Below are 24007 nucleotides of genomic sequence, written 5' to 3' on the forward strand. Positions count from 1 at the left end.
TCAATAGTGTAGAAAGGATGAAAAAAAAGAAAAGGAAAAAAAAACCCCAAACCAGGACAGATGGGGCTGAAGAAATAACATAACGGAGCCCAGTCTGGCCAGGAAGCAGAGACTGGGGAAGAGTGAGTGGTGGAGTCTTTCCCATTCTACCCCAGTTGCTGCTCCAAGGAGAGGATCAGTCCTTGGGATTCAATCCCACGAGACCCGTGCCTTGGTTTTTTGGGCTCAGTGTGCAGAAACGGCCTCACTGGCAATTAAGAGCCACAACCAAAGGGTTTGGTGCTGACCGAGGGAGCTAAGGGTTGGTTTGGGCTCAGCTCTCCGCTTCCGTGTGCCCTGCCAATAAGTCAGTGGTATCCAGACAGGTGTTTTCACAAGGATCTGTGGGATTGCTGGCGTGGGAATGCTACTGGGAAGGAGGAGGTTTCAAAACTCCCTGCAGCTAGGTGAGTTCCACTCATCCCCACAAGTATCCTATCCACGAGCAACACCTTTTGACTCACCTGCCTGGAGGAAAATGCCGACAAACCCCATTTTGGTGCAGGTGGCCTTAGGAAAGAGCCATTAACTCATGTTTCCAATTGCTTTACATCCCTGTGGATGACTCTTTGATCGCTGCTTTCACTCTCTTGGCTCCCCATCAGCTGTGATTTTCCTTAACCTGCTGTTTGCATCTCATTACAGGACTGGGAACAATTCAGGGCATTTCTCTAAAGAAATTTTTCAACTCGCAGTTGTTAGAGGTAGCACACAAGTGAAAAGACTAAGTTCAACAAGGCAATTTTTCCCTTTTCCCATGTTATTTCTAGAGATAGTTCCACTCCTCTCGGCACGGAACGTACAAAGCTCTTTCCCAAAGCACATTAAATGAAAAGACTGTCAGGTCACATTTGAATCGCAGACGTTGGCCTGTCCAAGGGAGAGCTGGGGAGGTGGTGGAGCGTGTTTTCAACACAGGCACTGCTCTGTTGAGCAGGGCAGAAGGGGGAGGGAAAGATTTCAACCTTGGGTTGGTTTTGTCTCCACTGATGAGAGGAGCAGAGGGAGAAGAGGAGCAGGAAGAGGTTCAAACAGAGCTTTCTGCTTGCTCACCTTTGAAAATGGGGAAGAAAAAGGTCCCGTGTCAGTCCAACTACAGAGCTTGGCAGGGGCTCAGGCTAGAGCAGCCCTGCTCTTTCACACCAGCAGCGTACTTCAATCACAGATCTGCCTCTGCAGCAATCCCTGGTGACTGCAATTCCCTCCTCTACATTTCCAGGAGAAAGCTGTGGCGAGGAAGAGAAAGGACACGCAGCACAAAAACCTGGAATCTAGTTTCATTTTATTTTAGCAAACTGCATGTTCTTCACTTATCAACATCTCTACATTAGCAATTGTATAGCTCTCCAACTTTTCTTTAAAAAAAGGGTAAACAAGAGGTGACGGAACTCAGGCTCTTCATCTCTTAAAAACATTGGAAAGTTGGATTCAAGAAGACTTTTATATATTTTGGTTTTAAGGTAACAGATGTGGTGTGGAAACACTAATTCAAATCACCCACCTAAGCAAGAAGTTCCCCTTTTTGGAGCCCCTCTGGCATCAGAGGATCAGTAGACAGTCGTTAAGCTCCGTTTACTGAAGATCTGACTCACCATCAAGACAAACCTTTGCTGGTCTGAAGGAGCTGAAAGGCGCTGCAGCCTCAGCCTGTCGCTCTACGGGCCCAGCAGAAACACCTCCAGGACTCAGTGCAAGTGCTGTATGTACACTGCTTCTTCACAGAAGCGTTAAGGACCTCGTCACGCAGGGGGATCTAGGGAGGACTCTTCCACCGCTGTACCTTCTCATTAAGAACCATATTTCCCCCAATCATCCTGTTCCTGCCTTCTAAAGATATAAAGATCTTCTCTGAAGATTTTTCAAAAGCCAGCCCCCCCCCCCCCCCAAAACCCAAGAGGAACACCATAAAATGTACAGATTATATATGTCTTAGAAAAGTCCTAAAATTATTGCAGAAACTAAAGATGACTTTTTCCAGGGGAGGGACAGGCAGGAGGCACAGCATTGAGATCTAACAAATGCTTGGGTTGGTTTGATTTACTTTTCAGCTTTTTTTTTTCCCCTCCCTCATCATTCAGAAAAAAAAAAATTAAAATTAAAAAAAAAAAAAAAAGAAAAGAAGTGTTTAAGCATCAGAACTAAAATACAAATATGCACGTTGACTTATAAAACAAGATTGTGGGTTTGACCATGGGATTCCCTGACAGTGGAAAAATTTTACTTTTTTGCCCGGAGAGATTTCCTCATGGTGGATTTGCCCTTGGCAGAGGGTTTCACCTCCTTCCTCCCACTGGCTGCTGGTTTCTTGGAAGAGCTGCCACCAGAGGGTTTCTTGATGGCTGGGGCTGCTGGTTTGGCTTTTTTAGCAGGGGTTTTCACCTTGGGAGGGGGCTTTGCTTTCCCCCGATGGGCTGCGGGGGTTTTTCTTGGCTTGGGCTTGGCTTCCCTTCGCTTCATCGGAGGGGCCCTGCTCCGTGATTTTGGGGGCGGACTCTTCTGCATCCTGTCAGATGAAAAGAAAGGGAGAGAATGCACAAGATCTTCGTGGAGGCGCAAACGCTACCCGGAGCTCGGAGCTGCTGTCGTCAATTTGCATAAAAGAAGCAGATCTTGGCACCCTCCTCCTTTACCACGGATGTTCCTTTATGCAGCAGCACATTTCATTAGCCAAACCACAAAGAGCAAAGAGCTCCTCGTGTGGATCTTGCCACCCTAAGCATCCCTCAATCCCCGCAGGGCTCTGAGGATTCAATCTCCTCTGAGGATTCAATCTCCTTCGTTAGGCATAGAAACAACGACAACGAATCAAAGTCAATTGTCAGAACAATTAAGAGACCATCTCTCCTCTCTAAATGGAATTTTATGACTTAAGGAACAACACTTATCTTAATTCCACGATCTGAGTAAGGAGGGTTTCGGGTTTGGCTACAGAAGCACCAATAACACTGGAGGGGAAAGTTTTCCTATGGAAATGCTAAATAAATACAAGAGGTCCCATGTGAAAGGTCACTTTTGTAAAGCACCAAAGGCACTTTAGGAGACTAAAGGACATGTAAAGGATAAACACAGGCTCTCTTCTCACCTGGAAGGAAAAAAAAGAGATAAGCTCCAAACCACAGTGAGGGAGCTCCATTATCTCTGGAGCAAGGATTAATTAGAATCTACTTCTTCCAACACCTCTGAGCAACAGCCTTGTGGATAAATAACCACACCAGGAGACAAACCTGTGTGCTCTACAGCTGCAAGAGTCCCTTTCATTTCATCTCAAGCAGCCCATTAATCTCTCATGCTGCCATACCTCTTCTTTGGTGGTGGCTCTTCCTCCTCAGACTCTTCCTCTTCGGATTCTTCTTCCTCCTCTGATTCCTCCTCTTCTTCCTCATCAGAGTCCTCAGAGTCCTCATCCTGCTGCTTCTCTGGGTAGAGCACATCTGGGCTACAAGAGGGTTCTTGTCAGTGCGTGACTTACAGCCCAGTCCAGAAACACCCCCAAGACTTCTGTGCTTGCTCCTATCTGAAACCCACATTACTTAGTCTCTGCAAGAAAAGCAGTGCAGCAGTTTGGAAATCACCAGGAATGCCTGGCCCTGAGCTGCCCTTGCTCCAGTTCTCTTCCTCACTGCTCCTCCCGTATGCACACAGGAAGGCAGACAACAAAGGGACAAGATCAGACTTCAGCGATTCCAAACCCAGGCTGAAACCACCGAGGATTTTGTGTGTGTGAGATAAAAGAAGGGGGGGAGCAGAGACTTTCAGGACTAAGTTGCTGTTCAGCTCTTTGTTGGATGCTAAGTCCCAAGCCCTGGGCTCTGCATGGCCCAACACAATATACACTCACGGAAGAAGAAAGGCTGTTGTAGCCTCACAGCAGCTAATCTAGGTCATATTCCCTCCGCCCACATCCTCATCTAGACAGGCAAACAGCTGGGTCCCACTCCTCAAGAGCATCCTCATATTAGGAACACCTACATTACCTGCTCATGCAAATTTATTTTAGTATGGGAACATTAAACATTCCCCACCCTGCAAAAAGCCCCAAAAAAATACCTGAGACTACTGAATCCAAGATTTTTGTTGCTCTTAAGACCTTCCCTGGCTAATGAAGTAGTTTTCTGTCTGCTCAGTCAGACACACAAATAATGTCATTATCTAGAGTATGGGTGACAATGTTGCTGTTCCCCAGTTACTAAACCCTCCACAAACCTCCCTGTAAATAGGAGGTCAGCCTACAAACTTCAGCTCTGCTATATGGCTGACCTATGTGACCCTCCTCTTGAACATTATTTTACAGCCAAGCTCTTTACCTAGGATAATAAGGGAAGCAAAGCTGAAAGGTTCCACTGAAGCCCTTGCCAGAAATTTGTTCCATCCAGCCATTCTTCTCACATTTCTGCAGGGTTCTCTTCAGTAGATGCACTGTGGAAAAAAAAACAGAATAAAACACAATAAAACTGCAGCAAGGTTGTGTTATTGTCTTTACCCACTGGTCTGAGCTCACTGCTCTCTGCAGTGCCCTCTGAAATCAGAGTTGGAGAGTTGGGATGAAGTCTCCTTTCCCCAGGACTCCTGCAGAGGAATGAAACAGCACTGGTGACCCGAGACCTGTGAGACATCCCTGTGCGCAGCAAAGAGAAGCTGCTGTGTGTGGGACCCCGCCAGACCCCTGTGTTTCCAAGTTTTAAATAAGTCTTAGTTTCAAGCTTAACTTAGTTTTCAAGCAAGTAAGGCTTTAAATCCTCCAAAGGAAGAAGTCAGAACATCACAGGTTTTTCCTGTCACGATCAAGGCCTTCTCCTTTAGAAAAAAATCATTCACCATTTAACTGCTTCTGTCCAAAGTTAACCCAAGCCTCAGCTTTCTCCAGCCTGTTCTCCAAAGTGATTTTTACAAGTCTTTACCCTGTTTTTGCCATGTGTTCTAATTTTCCTGTGGTTTGGTTTTCTGTTTTGTTTTTTGCCTCTAAAAAGGGGAAAATATTTGGCCTAGAAATGACAAACACATTTCTTTTATTCTAGTCTTCTCTTCCACTGTGCAAGAATTGTAACTGAAACTGCACAAGTACAGGGGATCTTTGTCTCTGGCAAAGGGCTGAAGCTGTTTAGTCAGTTCAAAACCATTTTCAGCTTGAATTAAAGAGTCCATTTAAATATTCAGCTCCCTCTAAATCCAGAGAAAAGCAAGGCCTGCTCTCAAGCACGTTCCAAAGAGCTTCACTTGAAGCGTGGGAAGAGAAAAATCCAAAGAATCAAGCTGGCTGAACTGTCATCTGAATCTGTCCTGTAGGATTAATGCAAAGGTATTCAACTCCAACCACTTCTTATGGAACAGGCTTTTATCATGAACTGACATTTTACATCAAGAAGATCATTTGGGACAGTGCCATACCTTCACCAGCCTCCAGGCTACCTCTGCTGAATGGCACTGAAGAGCTTGCCCAGCTGATGGAGTTGATTGTATCCATTAAACTACTAGTGTTGCAACGTTAGGAGATCCTTGTACTTCAAGAACTCTTTAAAATGGCCATACACCAATAAACAGGAGCAACACATAAAAGATATGGCTGTGTTTACTCTGGGTATCAAAGATTAGTAGCAGCATGTAGAGGATTTGACTCCAGTTAGGAGGTGTAAAGTGGGGAGGAATGCAAAGCATTGGCTTTTACATCTCACCAAATCTTCCTCCGGTTGCTCTTAAAACAGAGCAGAGATCATCAGAATTCCTCTTATGTAATGGGAAGAGAAAGAAAACAACAGATTGCAAGCTGAAATTTCCTTATCTGATTTGCAAGGCTGAGGAGCACTGGAGGCTGGCTAAGCACAGGCCTCTAAGGGCCAGGGAAATTTCCAATGGTCCTGAAAAGAGATCATGGAAGGGTTTAGTAAGCCTGGAAACTCTTTTCCCTGCCCTGAGATTTACAACTCACACTTGGGATCAGTCTCTAACTGGCAGGAGGCCTCAGGCAACTCCTTTAGCCCACACTGCAGTGAGGGAACCTGTGCTGCTCTGTATGTCGGCAAGTTCTGCATCAAACAGCCGCGCTCATGTCATGCTCCAGGTGAAAAGCAGGGCATCAGCCCTCTCCTCTCCAGCCCCACATCCTAGGGATGGCACCAGCACTCTGACACCCCCACAACAAACTAATCCAATTTCTGATCTCTCCCCTTGTTAAACAACCACATAAGGGCTCGGACCAAATAGTGCAAACAAGCCATTAGAAGATCTGCTTTCAAGTCTCTGTTAGTATTTCTTCTGCTAATGCAAACGTCAAAACAGACATTAGTGTCATTCCTGGGAACAAAAACATGCCAAATCTCTTTCCAAATACAACAGGATTAATTTCTCTGCTGGCTTGCTTGACCTTTTAAAAATCAGAGCCAAAGGACCTCAAACAAATCAGTAAGAGTGGTGTTTGTGAAATTTTTTTTAGAAGTTAGACTAAATAATTTCTCTAAATAAGAAGCCACTAGGAAGTGCATTTATGCCAAGCTGTAGCCTTTCAAAATAGAAAGAGACAGATGAAATCAGCTTGGTGATTTAAGAACAATAAACTACTTGAATGCTGTTCCCCCTTCCTGGGAACGTGCTATAGACAAGAGAAACACGCATTATGTCTCAGAAACTAGCTTTTGTTGGGCTTGAAAGGAGCTAATGGGAATTAAAAACGCTGAGCATCTCTGCAGCACAAAGAGCCCAGCAGCTGTCAGTTCCCCAGCAAGCTCCACAGAATAGTTTAAAGGTGCTGCAGAGACATGTCTGCAGCTGCAGGACTCTCTCTCAGCATGCAGAAGAGAAAAGTTACACAGATCTGTACATTACCCTGGAAGTTGGAGTTGGTCCCTGGGTGGTTTTCCAGGATATACTTCTTCAGCGCTGTGGTAGAGCAGGTCTTCGGTTCGTTCATGGCCACAATGGCAGACAGGATGGCGTCTTCCATCAGAGTCCCACCCAGCAGGGGCTTCTCCCCTGATTTCTTCAGCTATTTTCCAAGGAGGAAGAGAAAAGCATCAAGACAAAATTCTCCCAAACCAGGTCAGGACAAGCTCCTCTGCACCAGGTGGGTCGGCGCTCCTGCATTAGCACAGATACGTTTTATATTAAAACACTGAACAGGGAATGCTGCTCTCCCAGCTTTAATTGGGAGGACAGGCCTACTCAGTCAACTGGCCTGGAGTGGGTTTTTTTATCAGTAACACATTGTCCCAGTCCCCAGATATACTGCAAGGATGTGGCAGTCTAAGGGCCTGTCACTCAGGGAAGGAGAAAGATCTTCCTCCATCCCACAGACCAAATGTGCCCAAGAGACATCTATGGCACAGACATGAGAGAAAAGATGTTGCAGGCATCCGGAGTACCTACTGCACTTACAATTAGTGATGGAAAGGAAAGCTTACCCCACCATCTCCCCTACTGTGCTAGTGAGTCAGAGCTGAAGCGGCGTGTGGAGCACGCTAAGCAAGGAAGGTGGGGAGAAGGGGGGGGTCTGCTCCAGAAATGTAGACCACAAGGAGAGTAAAAGTCCTACCGCTTCATAGTTTGACAATTCCCAAACGTGACAGGCTGCTAAAGAAAGGTGTTCCTGATAAAATTGGGGAAGGGGAGGAGAGGGCACGTTCACTTATATCCAAGGCTTGTGGTCAGTACAGGCAACAACACAAGATGAACTCTGGCTCTGACCTGGAATGTCCCAGACGCTCCCTTCCCTGTGATCTGCTCTAACTGGCCCTTCTCTACAGCTCTCTGCAGGGCATTCTTCAGCAGCTGGGGTCTGAAATAGAGGAGGATAAAGCTTTACTGACACACACTGACAGCTTAAAAAACAAACAGAGAAACAATGCTTTATACAGAGTGTGAGCAGAGCAGTACTTACAAGTGGTATCTGCCTACATAAAGACATTTTAAATGGAGATCTGTCAGCAAGTGCTGATTACATGAGAAGAACAATGCACGTTAGCAGAAATTCAACTGCAACGCTTCCGTGGTGTCACTGTGTATCCAGCTTCACTTGGAAGGATTTACTTGTTTTGAAAAGCACATTTGGACTTGGTGGGCAATGAGTCAGCTCGCAGACAAACAAGGGACTAAGTACCAGACCCCATTAAGAGGTGATGCACAGGGTTGCACCCAGATTTTCTTCCCCCCACCCCCAAGCCTTGACCGGCTCTGTATAGGCAAACTGAAAGATTACTGCAAGCTTGTGCCAGTTCAAGCACCCAAAACCAGGTGTGACAAGATCCCAAGGACCGGCCTTCACATCCAGGCAGCTCAAGGGATCTGGCTTTGGTTAAGGGTGGAGGTGTGTAGAGCAATGCTGATGTCGGCAGCAGGAAACAAAGATTGGGCGTGGAAGGATGCAGAAAAAGGCAGGGCTTTTCCTCAAGCTTTCCCGCAGGTTCTACAACGCAGAGCACCACCTGTCTGCTGCCTGCTGAAATACCGAGTGGAGAAGCAAGGCAAAAGCCAGAGGGAAGGCTGCGTTTCACTGCTCCCCCACAGCTCTGCTTGCAAAAGTGTACTCCTGCACCTACCTTATATCTACTTTGAGTTTGGGGTAATACCGAGACACATATTTCTTGATCAGGCTGTAAGAAGCTTCCTTGGGCTCACAAAGGCGGGTGAAAGCCAGCGGCAGGATATCTTCCAGCTTCACTTGTTGCTCCGCAGCTGAAGCTGAAGTGCTTTTCTGAAACACACAGACTTTTACACATCAGTGGGATGTAAAACAACTCTGTGGGGTTTCTGAACCAGAAAGGCACAGGTAGGTGGGCAGAAGTGCTCCTGACACTGGCCACAGATCTGCAAAATCAAGTTCTGTGAGGCAGCTCTTTAAATTAACAGTTTTAAAAGTTTAGCAGATTGAGTAAAAATGGAGCAAACTTGGCTGGAATTTTCACAGGAGTCTGAGAAAAGTTTTACAAATATAAATTGCTATTTAAGAATGTTCCTTCCTCTTTCTGTTGATATTTTCCTCTGCTGCCCCTTCACTGAGACAGGTGAAAATGATACACACCTGGACATGAGACACAAAACCCAAAGGCAAGACCTGTTTACACAGGTCAAATCTTCCCAAAAAATAAACAGGTAAACAGGAGTGCATTTCTTTTTCACCTGACAGAATGAAATCTTGACTGAAGCCAACACTCCCTTCTCCTCAACTTTCTTCCATCACTTTTGTTACCATGAGGAGGGAACGATCAGGATTTTTTTTTTTTAAAAGCCTGTTTTTTATGCAGAAAAGACAGCAAGGAAATGTGCTGAAGTTTAATGATGTTGATGCTGAACAGCAGCTTTGCAAATGGTCAAACAGGCGAGGGTGCTGCTCACCCAGACAGCTGCTCGACTGCCAGCTAGCTGTTTTGCTGCAACACAGAAAATCTAACTAGGAACAAAGATGCTGATATGAAAAGTGATGTGTTAGCAGCTATCAGGTGCCTTGTTCAAAGTTTTGGTGGAGCCAGGGAGCTCTGTTTAAAAAGAAGTTGCACTGCAATTAGTTTCCTTCAGTGCCCTAGTACCAAGTGTATCATCGTTTCCTTCAGCTTTAGGACTTTTGGTCTCCCTGGCAGCCAAGAGAGAAGCACCAAGGTATGACAATACTCTCTGGGTTCACTCATCTAAGCCACGAGGGGATTGAGGATCAGCAATTCCAGCTAAGCCTTTTGTAACAGCAGTGTTAGAAACGTGTTTCATACACACGGAGTGGAGAACAGCGGTGCTGCGACCATGGCTAATTGTGAGGACTATGCTCAAAAAAACCCCCACATCACATTTTGCTACCTCAGAAAAATATACACCCATGTTAGCAGTTTTCTTCCAGAAGCCTCAGGACATTTTCTTCTTCCTCCCTCTTCCCTCATAGCTGAGGGAATATGTTCATCCTGAAGACTGAAGCCTTCCTTTACCCATGCAACAGATACAACAGAAACAGCAGTAGCATAAAGCTCTCTTACAATACCTGAGAGGCATCTCTCTCTACCAGGTAAAGACAGAAGAGGAGCTTCATGGTTATTCAGTTTTCTGCCTCTGAACCAAAGCCTAAGGGTTTAATGTAAACATTTTAAAACTAAGATTTTTGCTTATTTACTTGGTTTTAATTTCTCATACTAGTTTTCCAATTCTGACTTTAGTGTTTTATGTAGTCTACTTGGGGAGGAAATGTGAAGCAAGGAGGAGAATATTGTTTGGGTTGGGGTTAGGCTGCATTTTGTAATATATATGTCTTTCAATGCAAGGTTTTTCAGAGTATTGTTTAAAGTGATCCATCTTACCTTTCTATCTCTGGCTTTTGGAACAGTTTTTCCTGCATTAGACACCACCACAAAGCTCCCAGAAGCTCCCTTTCCTTTCACCTAGTCCAAAAGAAAGTCCATTTCAGTCCTGTACAAAGTAACTCAGAATAACTCATAATAATAATAATAGTCTCTTTCAGAGACACGAATTGACATCATTACACAGATTTGGAATGCACTGTCACCCTGCTGTTATGGCAGGGGCCTGATTTGAACACTAAGATGTCACTAAGGTGAGAAGCCACAGCCAGACATTAATAACATGCTCTGCTGTCCCAACCAGGAGACCCTAGTGAGAAAAGAAACATGCTGCCGCAGGAGTGACATTGCTAGACTAAAGACACAAGCTGCTGCATTGCTGTATGACACAACACCAAGAAATGTTCATAAATTGCACAAAAGGCAATGGTGCAAAGTATCTGATTGACAGAACAATACTGAAATTCTGTCAGTGTCTAACAAAGCAGAGACAGAGGTTGTTTAACCTCCAGGAGGGCAAACGGGACCACCCCAGAGACATGCTAACAGAGTTTAAGAAACCCCCATGTAGTTGAATAGTACCACCTCCAGTGCTGCTCTGCAAAGTAATTCTTACCTGTCTAATGATTCCTCTCTCCAGCTCCCTTTTCAGTGCTTGCTTCAGAAGGTAGCCTCTCCTCTCAAGCTCCAGGGAAGGGTATTTGTGGATGATGTATTTACGTATTGCAACGACCGACGCACCGCTCTTCTGAAAGCACGCCTGAAAAGGAAGCAAAGGGTTGGTAGAAACCACTTTCACTGCAATTACCTTGCTGTGGGCCTGGAAAAACAGAGACTGAATGGCTGCATACGGGCCAGCGCATCGGCACAGGACGTCAGGCCTGGCCTTTTCCCCACAGTGACTCAAAAGTACAAAATGTGGCTAGAAAAATACTTAATTTTCCCCTTCAGAGTGGCTGAAGTGCTGGCAACACAAAAGCAGGACTGCAAGCATGTATCAACTACTCCCCTATTTTGAAGCACTTGCTTAAATGCTATGAAGTACAGCCACCTTTTTTTGCTGCACAACTAGTAAGTCATTTTACTAATGCCAGACAGAGTAACCATTCAGTCAGAACAAGGTGCCAATTCTTTTTAAGTCAGAGGACTGATGTTAGTAAAGTAGTAGAAAACTTAAGCTGGAATTTGTATTTTGAAGATACAGCAGCTGGAAAGGCCAACTTGCAATTAAGGCTGGTGGGGTCCAGGCTTCCTGTGAAGACAACGTGCATGAACCAAGCCCCAAGGGCAGAGCAGCACTGCAACTACAACAGCGCTGGTCTCTTCTTACAGCCCGGAGGGATACAGTAAACCAAGAGCAACACCACTTTGGAATGCTAATTCACAGCATTTCCATCTGTCCTGAATTAGAATAAGTTAATGTTAAAAAAGCACGTATTAAGTAGACAGATTAATCAAGGTAAATCAAGTTAAATATGGCTACAAGGCACATCAAATTAGATGATGACAGCAATCGACCAGATTATGTCACCCTAGCTGTTTCTAATAATGTATTTAGGGAGGGAAACAAATTCTAAACAAAGAAAAAAGCTACAGGGCCACTCATCATCATCATGGACTCACATTTCAGCCCCACTGCCTCCCAGCAGAAACAAACACATCTTACACAGTAAGTTTCCCTGCTAACAGACAGCACTATCATCCCTCTCATCACCAAGCTGAAGCTGTGGATTTTAGGCACACAAATTATTCGGCTTTGTAACAGATGAACAAAAGAAACATTTGTCTCCTGCTTACCCTGATGGCCTCAGTTAAAATAGCATCCATTTTGGGACGTGAGGTGGCAGCCATCTGAGTTTGCTTCTGTGCTCTAGCTAGCTGGCTGGCAGAAAGAGTAGCCCAGGCAGGAATGGTCTTTTTCACCTTCTTCTCCTTTTCCTTAGACTGATCCTTCTCGCTTGGGAAAAACACAAAGCAATAGTAAGGCAAAAACACCATAAAGACAAGCCAACAAATAGAAAGACAACAAAAAAATCCAGAACATATGACACTGAAAATAATGTTGATGTTTCTGTTAGGAAGAAGAGACCCTATCTTGATATTCAGCCTCGCACATGTTCTAGAGCAGCAGTGAGACTTGACTGGTAGCTTCTTCCTGAGAAATGAGAGAACCTTTTCAAGGAACCCATCTATTGTCCCCATCTATTTTTCTCATTTGTCCCACCATCTTTTCTATCTCTAGAACCTTAACTTTCTTCAGAATCCTTCCCAAATTCCAGAATTCAGGACTAAGCAAGCCTTACTCCTTTTTGGTTTCTTCTGAGGACTTTGTTTCTGCCTTCACTTCATTCTCAGGTTCCTTTGGCTGTTCTGCTTCACTGGATGCAGCAGGCAGGGTTTCATTCTCTTGTTCTTCTTCAACAGAAGCAGATTCCTCAGAGGTGGCTTCTGCATCTAAAAAGATATGAAAAGGCATCAAGTTACTGCCTAAAACTAGTCTCTATTCTTCAGGAAAGCCAGGGGGCAGAGGGAAGCTTAAGAACACACCCCAAAAATTATTTCTCACCAGACAATTCCTTTTCTAACTTAAACAGATGATTTGAATGTAACTTAAGAAGTGAATGAAACTACTGAAAGAGTTTCAATAAGGTGCAATCAGCCATCAAATGCCAGAAGAACTTCAAAGAACATCACAGTAGCATTTTCACAATGAACTAATTTCCCCAGCCTTCTCCTCTTAACTCCAGAAGTTACTATCAGAGAGGCCTGGGTGGAGAAGGGAGGAGGAATGCAGTACCATGAAACACTAAGATTTTCCCCCTAGGTTGAGGTACATGTGTTTTTAACTCAGAAAGGTGTAAAGCCATACAACTCTACAAGAAATTTGGGTAGATACACAGAAGCCGCTTTTTTAATGACTAAATTGTTTTCAAACACCACTCTTTCTGCACTACACACTGTGGCACCTGAAGGATTTTCCAGGCTTGGCAAAGCTTTAGATTGCAGATGCACTTGCAGAAGCACTTGTCTATCAGCAGGATCAAATCCAGTCAGAAATCAACTTAGAAGCAAATTAACTCCAGTATATTTGGCTGAGAATAGCTTAGAGACTGGGCTGCCTGCTAGACAAGATGCATATAAACTGCCATTACCCACTCTTTGGATAAACAGCTGTCTACCACAACTGCTTCATGCAGTGGACTGGTTCTCTGTCTCTGAGTAGGAACTTAAGCACTCCTGCTACATTCTTGTGCATAGTTTCCCATGGAGGCAGCAAGCATTTAAAACATACAATGTATTAAGTTTGCTTTGCATATAATGTATTTATTTGTGACACCAAAGAGGACAAGGTCAGTGAAACTAATTGAATGTAACACTGAAATGACATTCTGAGAAACTGAGGTGAGGCTGCTAGGACCAGACACATTAACACTGGATTAGATGTGATGACACATTGGGGTAAAATCCTTTCATTCAGGAAAAGAAAGGAAAAACTGAAATACTTTGTTTTTCCATCTGTTAACTCCACCTTTTGATCTCAAGCCATCTTCCTGACACTCCTGGAACTTCATCATTTCTACGTTTACTCTAAAGAATGTGCAAGCACAATAGGGACTATATTTAGCTATACTTTAAAGTCTGAAGTGTCAGGGCTTTGCCACAGGGTATAAGGGATAAAACAAATGGGCTCAGACTGAAAAGAGTGCCTGCAAAATACAACTTCCCAGCGATCCAGAAAAAGCCCGTTAACAGAAGCTAAGCATTAGTAATATTTTAATCATGGCAGTAAGGGTTGGGTTTGGTTTTTTTTCCCCAGGAATTTCAGAGCAAAAGCTTATACCTACCTGGCTATACACTAACAATCCACTACAGAACTATTACTGTACCTGCTTTAACCTCTTCACCTTCAGCAGGTTTGCTTTTCGGAGGAGTTTCCCGGGAAGAAGAATTCACCGCGCGACGGATCGGCATCGTGTCGTCCTCAAGTTTCTAAAAAAGCAGACAAAAATCAGTGCAGATACTGGAAAGAAGCAGAAAGCTTTTGAATTTGGGTTAAAGTATATCAAAGCAGCATATGGAGAAATATTCTGGTTACATTCGGATTTTTTTCAGAATTTTAAAAGAGAGTAACCCTCAGACCAGCTTCTTTGAAGCATACTAGGAGAGGATAGTCTCACATTTTACAGTTAGGAGTAAGTTCTTTCCAATTCCAAATTATAGGAGATGAGCATTTGAGGACTTTGGCAAATACAACATCTCAGGGAATGCAGAGAAGGGGAAGGAGAGTGCCCATAGGGTTTGTCAGACTCCCAATCGAGTTTCCTACAAACAGGGGAGAAATAGTGCCGAGTAACCTTCCGCAGGACTGGAAGTCATGGACTGATCCAAGGGCAAGCTTGGAGAAAGGGCCAGCCCCTACCTCACTTAACTTGTCCGTGTGGATCAGCTGAGCTCCCGTTAAGAGTGGAAGCGCCTTATGATGCACGGGTTCAGCTTCAGACAGATCAGTCGCCATTTAATTTAATTTCTAGCCCCAAGTGCAGGTAACACTGTGGAGCCCCAGGTTTTAACCCCAAGGACTTTTTCCTAATGGTTTTCACAGTGCAGTGAGGAGCCAACCTAAAGTACAGAAAAGATGTGGTGTGAAAATTAACAAAACAAAAACATCTACGTCCATGTAGCTAACAAACTAAAGATTAAAAAGAAAAGGGTACATGACTTACAGCTTATGACTAACAGAACTGACAATCAAGGCTTGCATTTAACAAAGATGCTAAAACATGTATGCAAACTTGAGCGCTATGGATGTAGCAGAAATGGTAAAGGTGTAAGCCAGACCTGCAAGCTGCTCCGTTAAAACACATCTGAAAGAATAAAGAGGCTTTTTAACAGAAAGCATTAGCAAAAAAGCAGACATTGCCCTGTGCCTAAAGTAAGGAGTTGAGGTAACGAGTAAATCATTCGCTTTGGGTAAAAGCAGGAGCTGACACATTGATCCAGACTCTTATCAGCCTGAGGAATTAAATAATTTAAAAAGGCAGAAAACGCAAACGCTGGGGAACCAAACCATGTCCCTCCCAAATTAAACCCCATGCTGTTTTAGACATTAATAAGGAGTCCTTGAACAAGAAATTAACTGTTAAAACAACAGTTTCCACACCTGCTACAGAAATAAGTTCCAGCTTTACAAAGCCCTGCTCCAAACACATGCACTACACATGCACTCCACTTAACCAAATGGGTTAAGCTTAGTTTAACTCTCAAATCTCACCCTTTACTACCACTATACTTCTTCCAGCCTTTCTTACCTGCTGCCCATCCACCCATATCAGCCTCTCCTAAGCAGGGGTGCTGAACTATTTCCATCACAAAACAGTGTTTACTTCTCATTCATTTCCTCTTCCCAGCACCCCCTTTAAAAATCTCAAAAGCAAAGCCTCATCTCTAGCAACCCAGGGCTGGACCCGTTCTCCCAGGTTCCATCCAAAGATCAAGCTCCAGACAACCTTCTTCCCTTCCTTACAGGGAAATAGCCAAATGCTCCCAGTTTCTACCTATTCTGGATGCTTTCTCTTCCTCAGAGAAAAGGGCAGGCACTTACCGCAATTTTTCACTTTCAACAGTATCTCCCAGCCTGAATGTGTCTCTCTTGAACAGAAAGCTAACATCAGTCCTGGCACTGTTTTCAGTATGACAACAGTTTCAGCACTTTACACTGCACTCTCCATTGCAGGGGTAGACGTTCCGTACCACATCAACATCTCCTCAGTTACTCCATGTTCTCGCCCTCTTTATTACTCAGCAGCGGGGACCCCTAATTGATCAGAGGGATTCTCTCCACCTCAGTTATTTTCCCAGGCAAACCAAACCCCTACTTGTCTGCACAGCACATTTTTGTTAAACCTCCAAACTGCGTAGGCAAATTCCCTTCAAACCAGTGCCAGTGAAAGGAGAATTGAGGGGAACGCGTGTTAGGATGTGCTGGTTCACAAGGAGGGTGACGCAAGAGACTATATTATTCCACTTCCAAGATCTCCTCTCCAATTAATAAACCAATAAATTAATAGACCAAATCCACTGCTGCTGCAGTGTCATGTCAAGTGTGCACACCTACAGCGCAGCTGATAGCAGAAGGGGAACCAGGGACTTTGCTGGGCAGCGTTTCCAAAGGAAATGCTGGAGAAGACATCCATCTTTCAGGCCATCTTCAAAAGGCAGAGCTTCTGACAGCTAAAGGCAGTTAATCCACTTCTGCAGCATCTACAACTTCTCCTTTGACACTTAACAGTCATTCTGAAAGATGACAGTGACCTCCAGCACCAGGAAAAGCGAACGAATGTAACAGTGCCAGATGTTTGTTTTTTTTTATCGCAGACAAAACAGAAACAAAACAAAACACACCACATGCCAAAACCAAAATAAATGAGATGAATGAAGATTTCTTTGGAAATCTCAGGATGGGGGGAGGGGGAAAAACAGCAAACCCAACTAATGATCAAGTAGAATATACAAACTACAGCCCAGCATGTTATTGTGAGGCTTTTTTGGCTGCTTTGTGGGACCTTCCTCCCTCAAGTGTGGAAAGCAAGAGGAAAAATTAAAAATTCCATCAGGCTTCAGCTTAGCATCAATTTTTTTTCCTGGTAAGTGTAGCCTGAAGCCCTCTTAAAAATCTCAGCATTTTGAAGTGAGTGCTAAAATAACCAATTACAGACCCATCCTCAGAGAAACGGGTTGGGGGCTACAACAGACACTTTCCCTGGGATTACAAACATCACAAACTTGCACTGAGGTTGACCTGATCTGGGGTTTTATTTATTTTTAAACCGTGTGACCTGCATGTCACATAGAAACACAGCAGTCCCAACTTTGCCTTAAAATTCTCCAAGTTCTAAAAAAGAAATCTCTTTTATTTGGATCACAGTACAAACTACTCGAGTCCTTTTGCTCCCAAGAGTGAAATAACAGCACAATTCGCAACTTCAGTGCCTATAATATATGCAAATAAACCAGTGGAAAAGCAGAGTGACCCAAACTGAGCTGCTCTTGCTTGCCCTATTTCTTTCCACAGAGGGATCACAAGTAGTTTTCTGAGCTGGGTGTGAAATGTCTACTGCAAACAGGCCTGAATTTAGTTTCTAAAAGGGAAAAAGCAGAAGACTATTTGCAACACCAATGCGGGAAAGATCTCCAAGTTTCCCTTCCCCAAATAAACCAAGATTTGTTTAACTGAAAAATCAAGTCACCCAAACTGTTACCTGGACACCCTGTTTCATGTATGGGATACTAAGACATCTTTAAATATGTACCATAGCTGCAACTGGAAGCATCACTTATTAGCAAACAGCTGGAAAGTACTAACTGTATTTTGTATTTACACAGATGTCAAACAAACAAACGTTGTGCTCAGAAAGCTGGGAGAGGCCATGGATTGAGGATGTGGGTTTTCAAGGGGGTTATTGGGAAACGTGTGTGGACACTTAAATCAGATTGACTATCGGTAAAAAAATAATCACATCAGCAATGAAACAAACATCAGGATACAAACCATTTCAAAAAGTTACTTGGAAGTACAGGTAGTAACTCCCCACAGAGCTACTCACACTCTTTTTCCCATGGATTACTTAACTGCAGGCTTGCAGGTTCTCCAACTATCATGAACTAATCAGTTCAAAGCTAATCCAGCAAAGAGCTGAGAAGCAACAGAAAACCAACAACTTTCTGGATTTCTAGATGAGCAGGAACAGTTGACTGAGTCCAGTCTCCTGGTTCAGGGAGTAGCAACTACTAGAACATCCAGGCAAAGGTTCAGATAGCTTTCCATGAACTACTACGAAATACTACACCAATTTCCTCCTGAGCCACCAACACATCCTTATGGAAAAGGCAAACAAACCAAAACAAAGCAAACCACAAAAGGGAGGCTTCAGGTGACACACAAACATTCTAGATAACATTTCAGAAAGGGGAGTCCTTCTACTATGTAACAGACACCAAAAAACCAAACCACCAAATGAATAAAAAACCCCAAAACATCAAATTAATTTGAGGCATAATTTGTCTGACTCCTTGAATTTGACCATAAGATTTTCCAGCCTCTCTCAGACTTGAATTTCATTTGAGGGAAAATATTTCAGGATAAAAATCAGGTCTCAAACATGGCAAGCCAAATGTCAGGCCAGGGGAAATAGAGAGTCACAAGCACTTGGGGTAGGGTGCACAGGCTGAGCAGCCTTGAAAACAAATATGCAATGGAAAAATGAGAAAGCATATCCAACCCTGTGATGCCAAAGGGTGTCCACTTACTGTTACACGACACATACACTGGTGACTGATGTGCACTTAGATACGACTTAGTGTATGTGTGGGTCAAAAAATCAGGCCAAAAAAGAGCTAGAAAAAAGTTTGTAGATGTTCTCGTAGATTTGAAGCCACGCTGTCAAGGGATACAAAACCACCAACCTTGCAAGCAAGAATGACTGTTTATTATCACAAAGGTTTAAAAAGCAAAGTAATTGGATTTCAAGAACCAGCTATTGATTATTATGCAATTATCTACTAGTTTCTAAAGCTGAATTGAGTAGAAGAGCATTTAAATGTCTCAGAAGCTGCAGAAAAACAGCTAATATTTTAGTTAATATTTTTCCAAAGCAAAAAAATGGAAATCCAAACCAAACATGCCAAAATATTACCTTCTACATGGCAGGTTGGCAGGCTTGTTCAAGACTTCTGGCACTCTGAAATCCTCAAATCTCTTCCTGCAAAAACCCAGCTCAGGTAGGAAAAAACCATACCAAACCCCTCAATATCTATATTGTTACAGAGTATATATCCTGCAGCAACATCTTTGATAACTTTTTGTAAAGCAAATTTGTATCTGTTACAAGTTCTCAGCTGGCCCCCTGTCCCAGCCTGCTTCACAAAAGCTTTCTAGCATGTACTGATCCCCCTTTTGTTTTTGCAGCTCACCGAGCTGCCTGTTGCCTCAAGTCAGACCAGCAGTTTTCAGTCGTTTAAAACAGCCTGAAAATGTGCAGAGGAATGAAACATCTCAGTGAATACAGAATATGAGTTAGTCCTCACTTCTAATCCTTATCTGGCAGCCTGCTCGGAAATTCACTCCCGTTCCACATCTGGCTGAGCATTACTTCACCACTGGCATTCCCAGCGCTTCTCCTGCCATTTAACGAGCCTTGTGCTAACTTCATCCCAGTCCTTAGGCCACCACACCACATGGATTCCCTGGGAGCTATCCTGGTTAAGTGGACTTCTCAATCACCCATGTCCTGATTAACCTACAAGGGCTGTATGTGCAACTCTCTTGTGGTTGAGTCTCCCAGAGATCTTTTACAGGCTATCTGAGCCCCAAGGCTGCTACAAGCATTATAAGCCATCCTGTTTCAATTAAAGAAGAATCCTGGTCCAATACAAAGATCCAATAGCTCATCACTTGCCAGTCAAGAAATTCTTTGGCATGACTAGTGTTACAGTTTCTATTTCCATCCTTTCCATCCCTATACTGCAGGGGAACAAGGAATCAAGTTTGTTTGGCTTCAGGGGAGCACAGCAAAAATCTTTCACTCTTCCAGTTTCCAAGCACATGCAGACCCCAAGGACAGGGCTTTTTCTAAGCCTAAAGATATATGTTCATTTCAGAGTAGCATCCAGTTTGGACCTCTGACTCCAAACACCTTGCAGGCAACCTGACTTACACCTTGCCTACCCTGTTGACTTCTACAGAGGAAAGATTAAATGCAGCCCTTCTGTGCACTTAGACTGCTTTAAAGGAAATAAAGAAATAAAATTACTACAGTGAGATTGATGCTCTGAGTCCCCACCTGGGACTGAGCTCAGTGCCTCGGCGCTGCTATGGTATGACACCAGCAACTCACAGTCAGCTCAGTCTCAACAGATGTTTATTAAAATACAAGTAACAACCCATGTCTCACCTCTGCTGTTCTTCACCAGCAAGAATGCCAGCTCAATACAAAACCTGCTAGAGGGTTCAGATTCTTTCTCCATTGATCTTTGACAGAATAGAGAATCAGCAGATCATTTCAGTGGCCTGGAATGATCTCCCTACACCTAAGAGTTTTTCTTTATGTCCCCAAACACACAGGGAAAAGCTTTTTTATTTAATTATGCCAACAACATACGTACAAAGTCACAGAAACTTTAGCTAAGGGACTCATGTAAAGCAGCATTTCTCCTTACATAGCTGCCTAAAAAGAATCCCTCTCCACACTGACGCTTGGGATTTCCACAGTGACGACCCTCTGTGGGACAACAGCTTTTGAACAATTTTGGTATGGCCCATGATACAGATTTTCCACCTGCTGCCACTGACACAGGCAACTAGGGAGTGAAATAGCCCACATTAAAATGCATGGAGCTTTAAGTTTGTAACACATTTAGGTCACAAATTTAAAACTACTTCAACGTGGAAATCCAGTGCTGAAAGTTTCATATCTTTGAATGAAACATCTTAATTTCAGGATCAAGTATTATGAATTTGACACCTGAAGGAAAATTTAGGCTGCTAACACTACATAGCAGGGTGAGATTCTTGTATAGGCACCATCCTCCTCGCTTGCAAGGGTTAAATTTTAAACCACCAGGTAAATTCTCCTTCCAAACTACTACTTAATCAGCCACCACTTATTCTATCCTACAAAACTATACATAATAAAAGCTACGATTTCCTTGCAGTCTTTATAAAAATCTACTCACAGCTCAATGTAAGATGTCTTTTATTCCCTCTCATGGAAGGTAAAAGCCTCAGAACACCCTGGGACACTCATAAAAAGACACTGACAAAAGACTCACACATCTCAGAAAAAGATATTCTGAAGACAAAAATAATTCAAGTAGTACTACCTGAGGAAAGTGCATGAAACACCAAAAAGGGAATTAATTAGGAGGTACCACTCAGGTAAAGGGGAGAACGGGTGCAAAAGCCAGTAGATGTTTTGAAAGCATACACCAAGTTATTCCCCCCAACAGAAATTATGTTTCCCCTCCCACCCCATTCCTCATTTCCATGGGTTTCCCACTCCACCCACCAATCTCTTGAAGATTGGTCCCTCCTGAAGAGGTAAAGTGCTCAGTTCATCAAAACTCCCCTATTCTTTAACTGAACCCACTACAGATACCTTCCTCTCATTCCCCCTACACACACTGTCCTTACACAGAGGAACTTAATAGCATGACATTGTTTATAAACATGAGTAATTCTGAACCTTTCCCGCCTCAGTAAGATAGCAGCTTGCCAAAGTTTGTTGGCCAACTACGTCTTGAAGATACTAAAAATACTATTTATGGTAAAAACAAACAAAAATGTCACATGCTTAGAAATCAGAGTGCAACTATTACTCAAAAGGCCCGATAAGAACTGAGAAGTGACACATTTGTTAACCCAGAAACAATTCAGCGGCCAAGTCAGACTCCTGAAAAGAGTAACCTGTGAAATACCACAGATAGGGACAATCTGACAGCCTCTGCTACACTTCAAAAGGAGTGAACACACCCACAGCCCCACATTATCTAACTTTCTTTCTCCTGCAGTACAGCCTGAGCAGCCCCTCATGATTTGCAGACACCGGTGACTGTGAAAATAGTTAGAATAGGAGCAGGAAGAATTTCTTCTGAACAGCCTCTCCAGCTTGGAGGTGTGCTTGGGCACACTAAACCGGTAGAGCCTCTCTGGCCTAGTAAGAGCTACACCAAATTACACCAGCTGAGATTCTGGTACACTGCTTCTTCTCTCCTTGAAGCCTGTGCAAGCTTTTAACCAAAAAAACCCACAGTCCTGAGTGACAAAAGGACGATGAACCCAGAAAGGAAGCCCTCCCCCCAGTCCCATTCCAGATTGGAATTTAAAAGCTTTCTCTATGGAGAAACGGATGCAATAAGGGGAGGGGAGAAATTAACATTCTTTAACCAGCCTGTGACCACCACAGGGCCTCAGGGCAGAACTCGGATGCATCTCTCAGCCTCACACCAAGGCCTGTGTCCACCTCTAGCAGCACCGAGAGGGATTCAGAGCTCCTTTTCTGAAGCCACAACGACGCCTCAGACGTTTTCCTCGAGTAGCAGCAGCACTTCTCCGGCCCCTGGTGAAGTGAGTTTGCGGAGGGGAAATAAAACCCCAGCAACCCGCAACCGAGCAACCAAAACGCGGGAAGGCCGCCGCGAGGCGCTTCCTAAGTTTATAAACAGCGAATATTTATTGTGTCGCACCCCCGTCCGACTCTTCTGCCGCAGCGCTTCCCGTCGCGACCCGCGGCACGCCCGCCGGTGCTTGCCAGGTGTCAGCGGGGCGGGAGGAGCGGTTTTGACGCCCGCACCTCCTTTGTGAGAGACGACGAGGGGCCGGGGACCCTCAACCCGCCAAGGCCCGGCCGCGTCTCCGCGCACCTCCCCGGCCCGGCGACACCCAAAGGCCGGGACCGCCTCTTTGGGCCTGGACAGGGGCGAGCCCGGCGCACCGCGGCCTTGCTCGGGAGCGGAGGAGAGAAGGGAAAAGGGGGAGGGGGAAGCAGGCGGCGACAGCACCCCCTGCCCGCGAAGGGTGTCGCGACTCGTCACGACAGGCCCCCCCCCCCCCCCGAGGCCTGTCAGTGAGGGGGTGCGGCGCTGAGGGGAGTTCCCGGGCCCCTCGGCAGCCCCGCCAGGCCTCTCCCGCGCCTCACACGCACCACCCCGCGGCCTACCGGGCCCGGTCCCCCGACTCCCCCACCTCGCCGCGGCGCCAGAGGCGGGCGGGCGGGCGGGGGGGACTCACCAGCAGGCCCGGCGGATACAAAGCGGCCCCTCTAATGGCGGCGGCGGCGGGGGAACCGGCGGGGGGGGGTGCCGGGGCAAAGGGGCGGGGGCGGGACCGTGTGTGTGGGGGCGCGGCCGCGGCGCGCGGGGAAGGGGCGGGCCACGGCTGCGCCGCTGGCCAATGAGAGGCCGCGGGCATTTTTCGAACACGCGGCGCTCCCCCCCCGCCCTTTCCCCTCCGCCTCCACGTTGCGCGGGAGGGAGGAGGGAGCCCGCGCATGCGCAGCGCCGTCCCGTCCCGTGCACAGAAGGGCGGGGCGCGCGTGCCTCCGCAGCGGCCGTTAGCGGCCTGGCGCGCGCGCTCATCGCTGCCTCGCTGAGGCGTTTCCCGCCTTCGTCCCCTGAGGGCGCTGAGGCTGCGAGAGCCACCGGCCGAGCGCCGTCTCGTCCCTTCCCCTCTCGGCCCCGCGGTTTCATAGGATCATAGAAAGCGCTAAGTGCGAAGGGACCTTCAGAGGCCATATAGTCCCAGCCCCTGCCGTTAGTAGGGACACCTTCAACTAGGGCAGGGGGCTCAGAGCCCCATTATGGTCTCCAGGGATGGGGCCTCTGTCACGTCTCTGGGAAACCTGTGCCAGGGTCTCACCACCCTCAGGGGGAAGAACTTTTTCCTCATGTCCCATCTCACCCTGCCCTGCTCTAGTTTAAACCATCGCCCCTCGTCCTGTCGCTCCCTGCCCTTACAAACAGCCCTGCCCAGCTTTCCTGTGGGTCCCTGCAGGGACTGGAAGAGGCTGAGAGGTCTCCCCACAGACTTCTCTCCTGCAGGCTGAACCAGCCCAGCTGCCTCAGCCTGTCAGAGTAGCAAAGGTGCTCCAGCCCTCGGAGCGTCAAGGTTTCCTTGCCCCTGCCAGAACCCTGTGTGCCTGGGCATTCCA

The 24007-nt window shown here is 45.5% G+C and overlaps 1 protein-coding gene across 1 annotated transcript; it reads right to left on the bottom strand.

Annotated features, from left to right (window-relative positions):
* Window positions 1-1310: 1310 nt before the first annotated feature.
* On the bottom strand, window positions 1311-23154 carry HP1BP3 (heterochromatin protein 1 binding protein 3). Its single transcript, XM_084274660.1, has 13 exons — window positions 23089-23154; window positions 14725-14924; window positions 14192-14294; window positions 12608-12758; window positions 12102-12261; window positions 10921-11064; window positions 10305-10385; window positions 8565-8719; window positions 7714-7804; window positions 6856-7015; window positions 4344-4455; window positions 3338-3475; window positions 1311-2542 (listed from the first exon to the last, which is right to left on the bottom strand). Exons 2-13 carry the CDS (start codon window positions 14818-14820, stop codon window positions 2257-2259), a joined length of 1677 nt encoding a protein of 558 aa, XP_084130786.1. The 5' UTR covers window positions 14821-14924; window positions 23089-23154; the 3' UTR covers window positions 1311-2256.
* Window positions 23155-24007: the final 853 nt, after the last annotated feature.

The sequence above is a fragment of the Gallinula chloropus genome, assembly GCF_964237585.1.
Source record: "Gallinula chloropus genome assembly, chromosome: 23".
NCBI lineage: Eukaryota > Metazoa > Chordata > Aves > Gruiformes > Rallidae > Gallinula > Gallinula chloropus.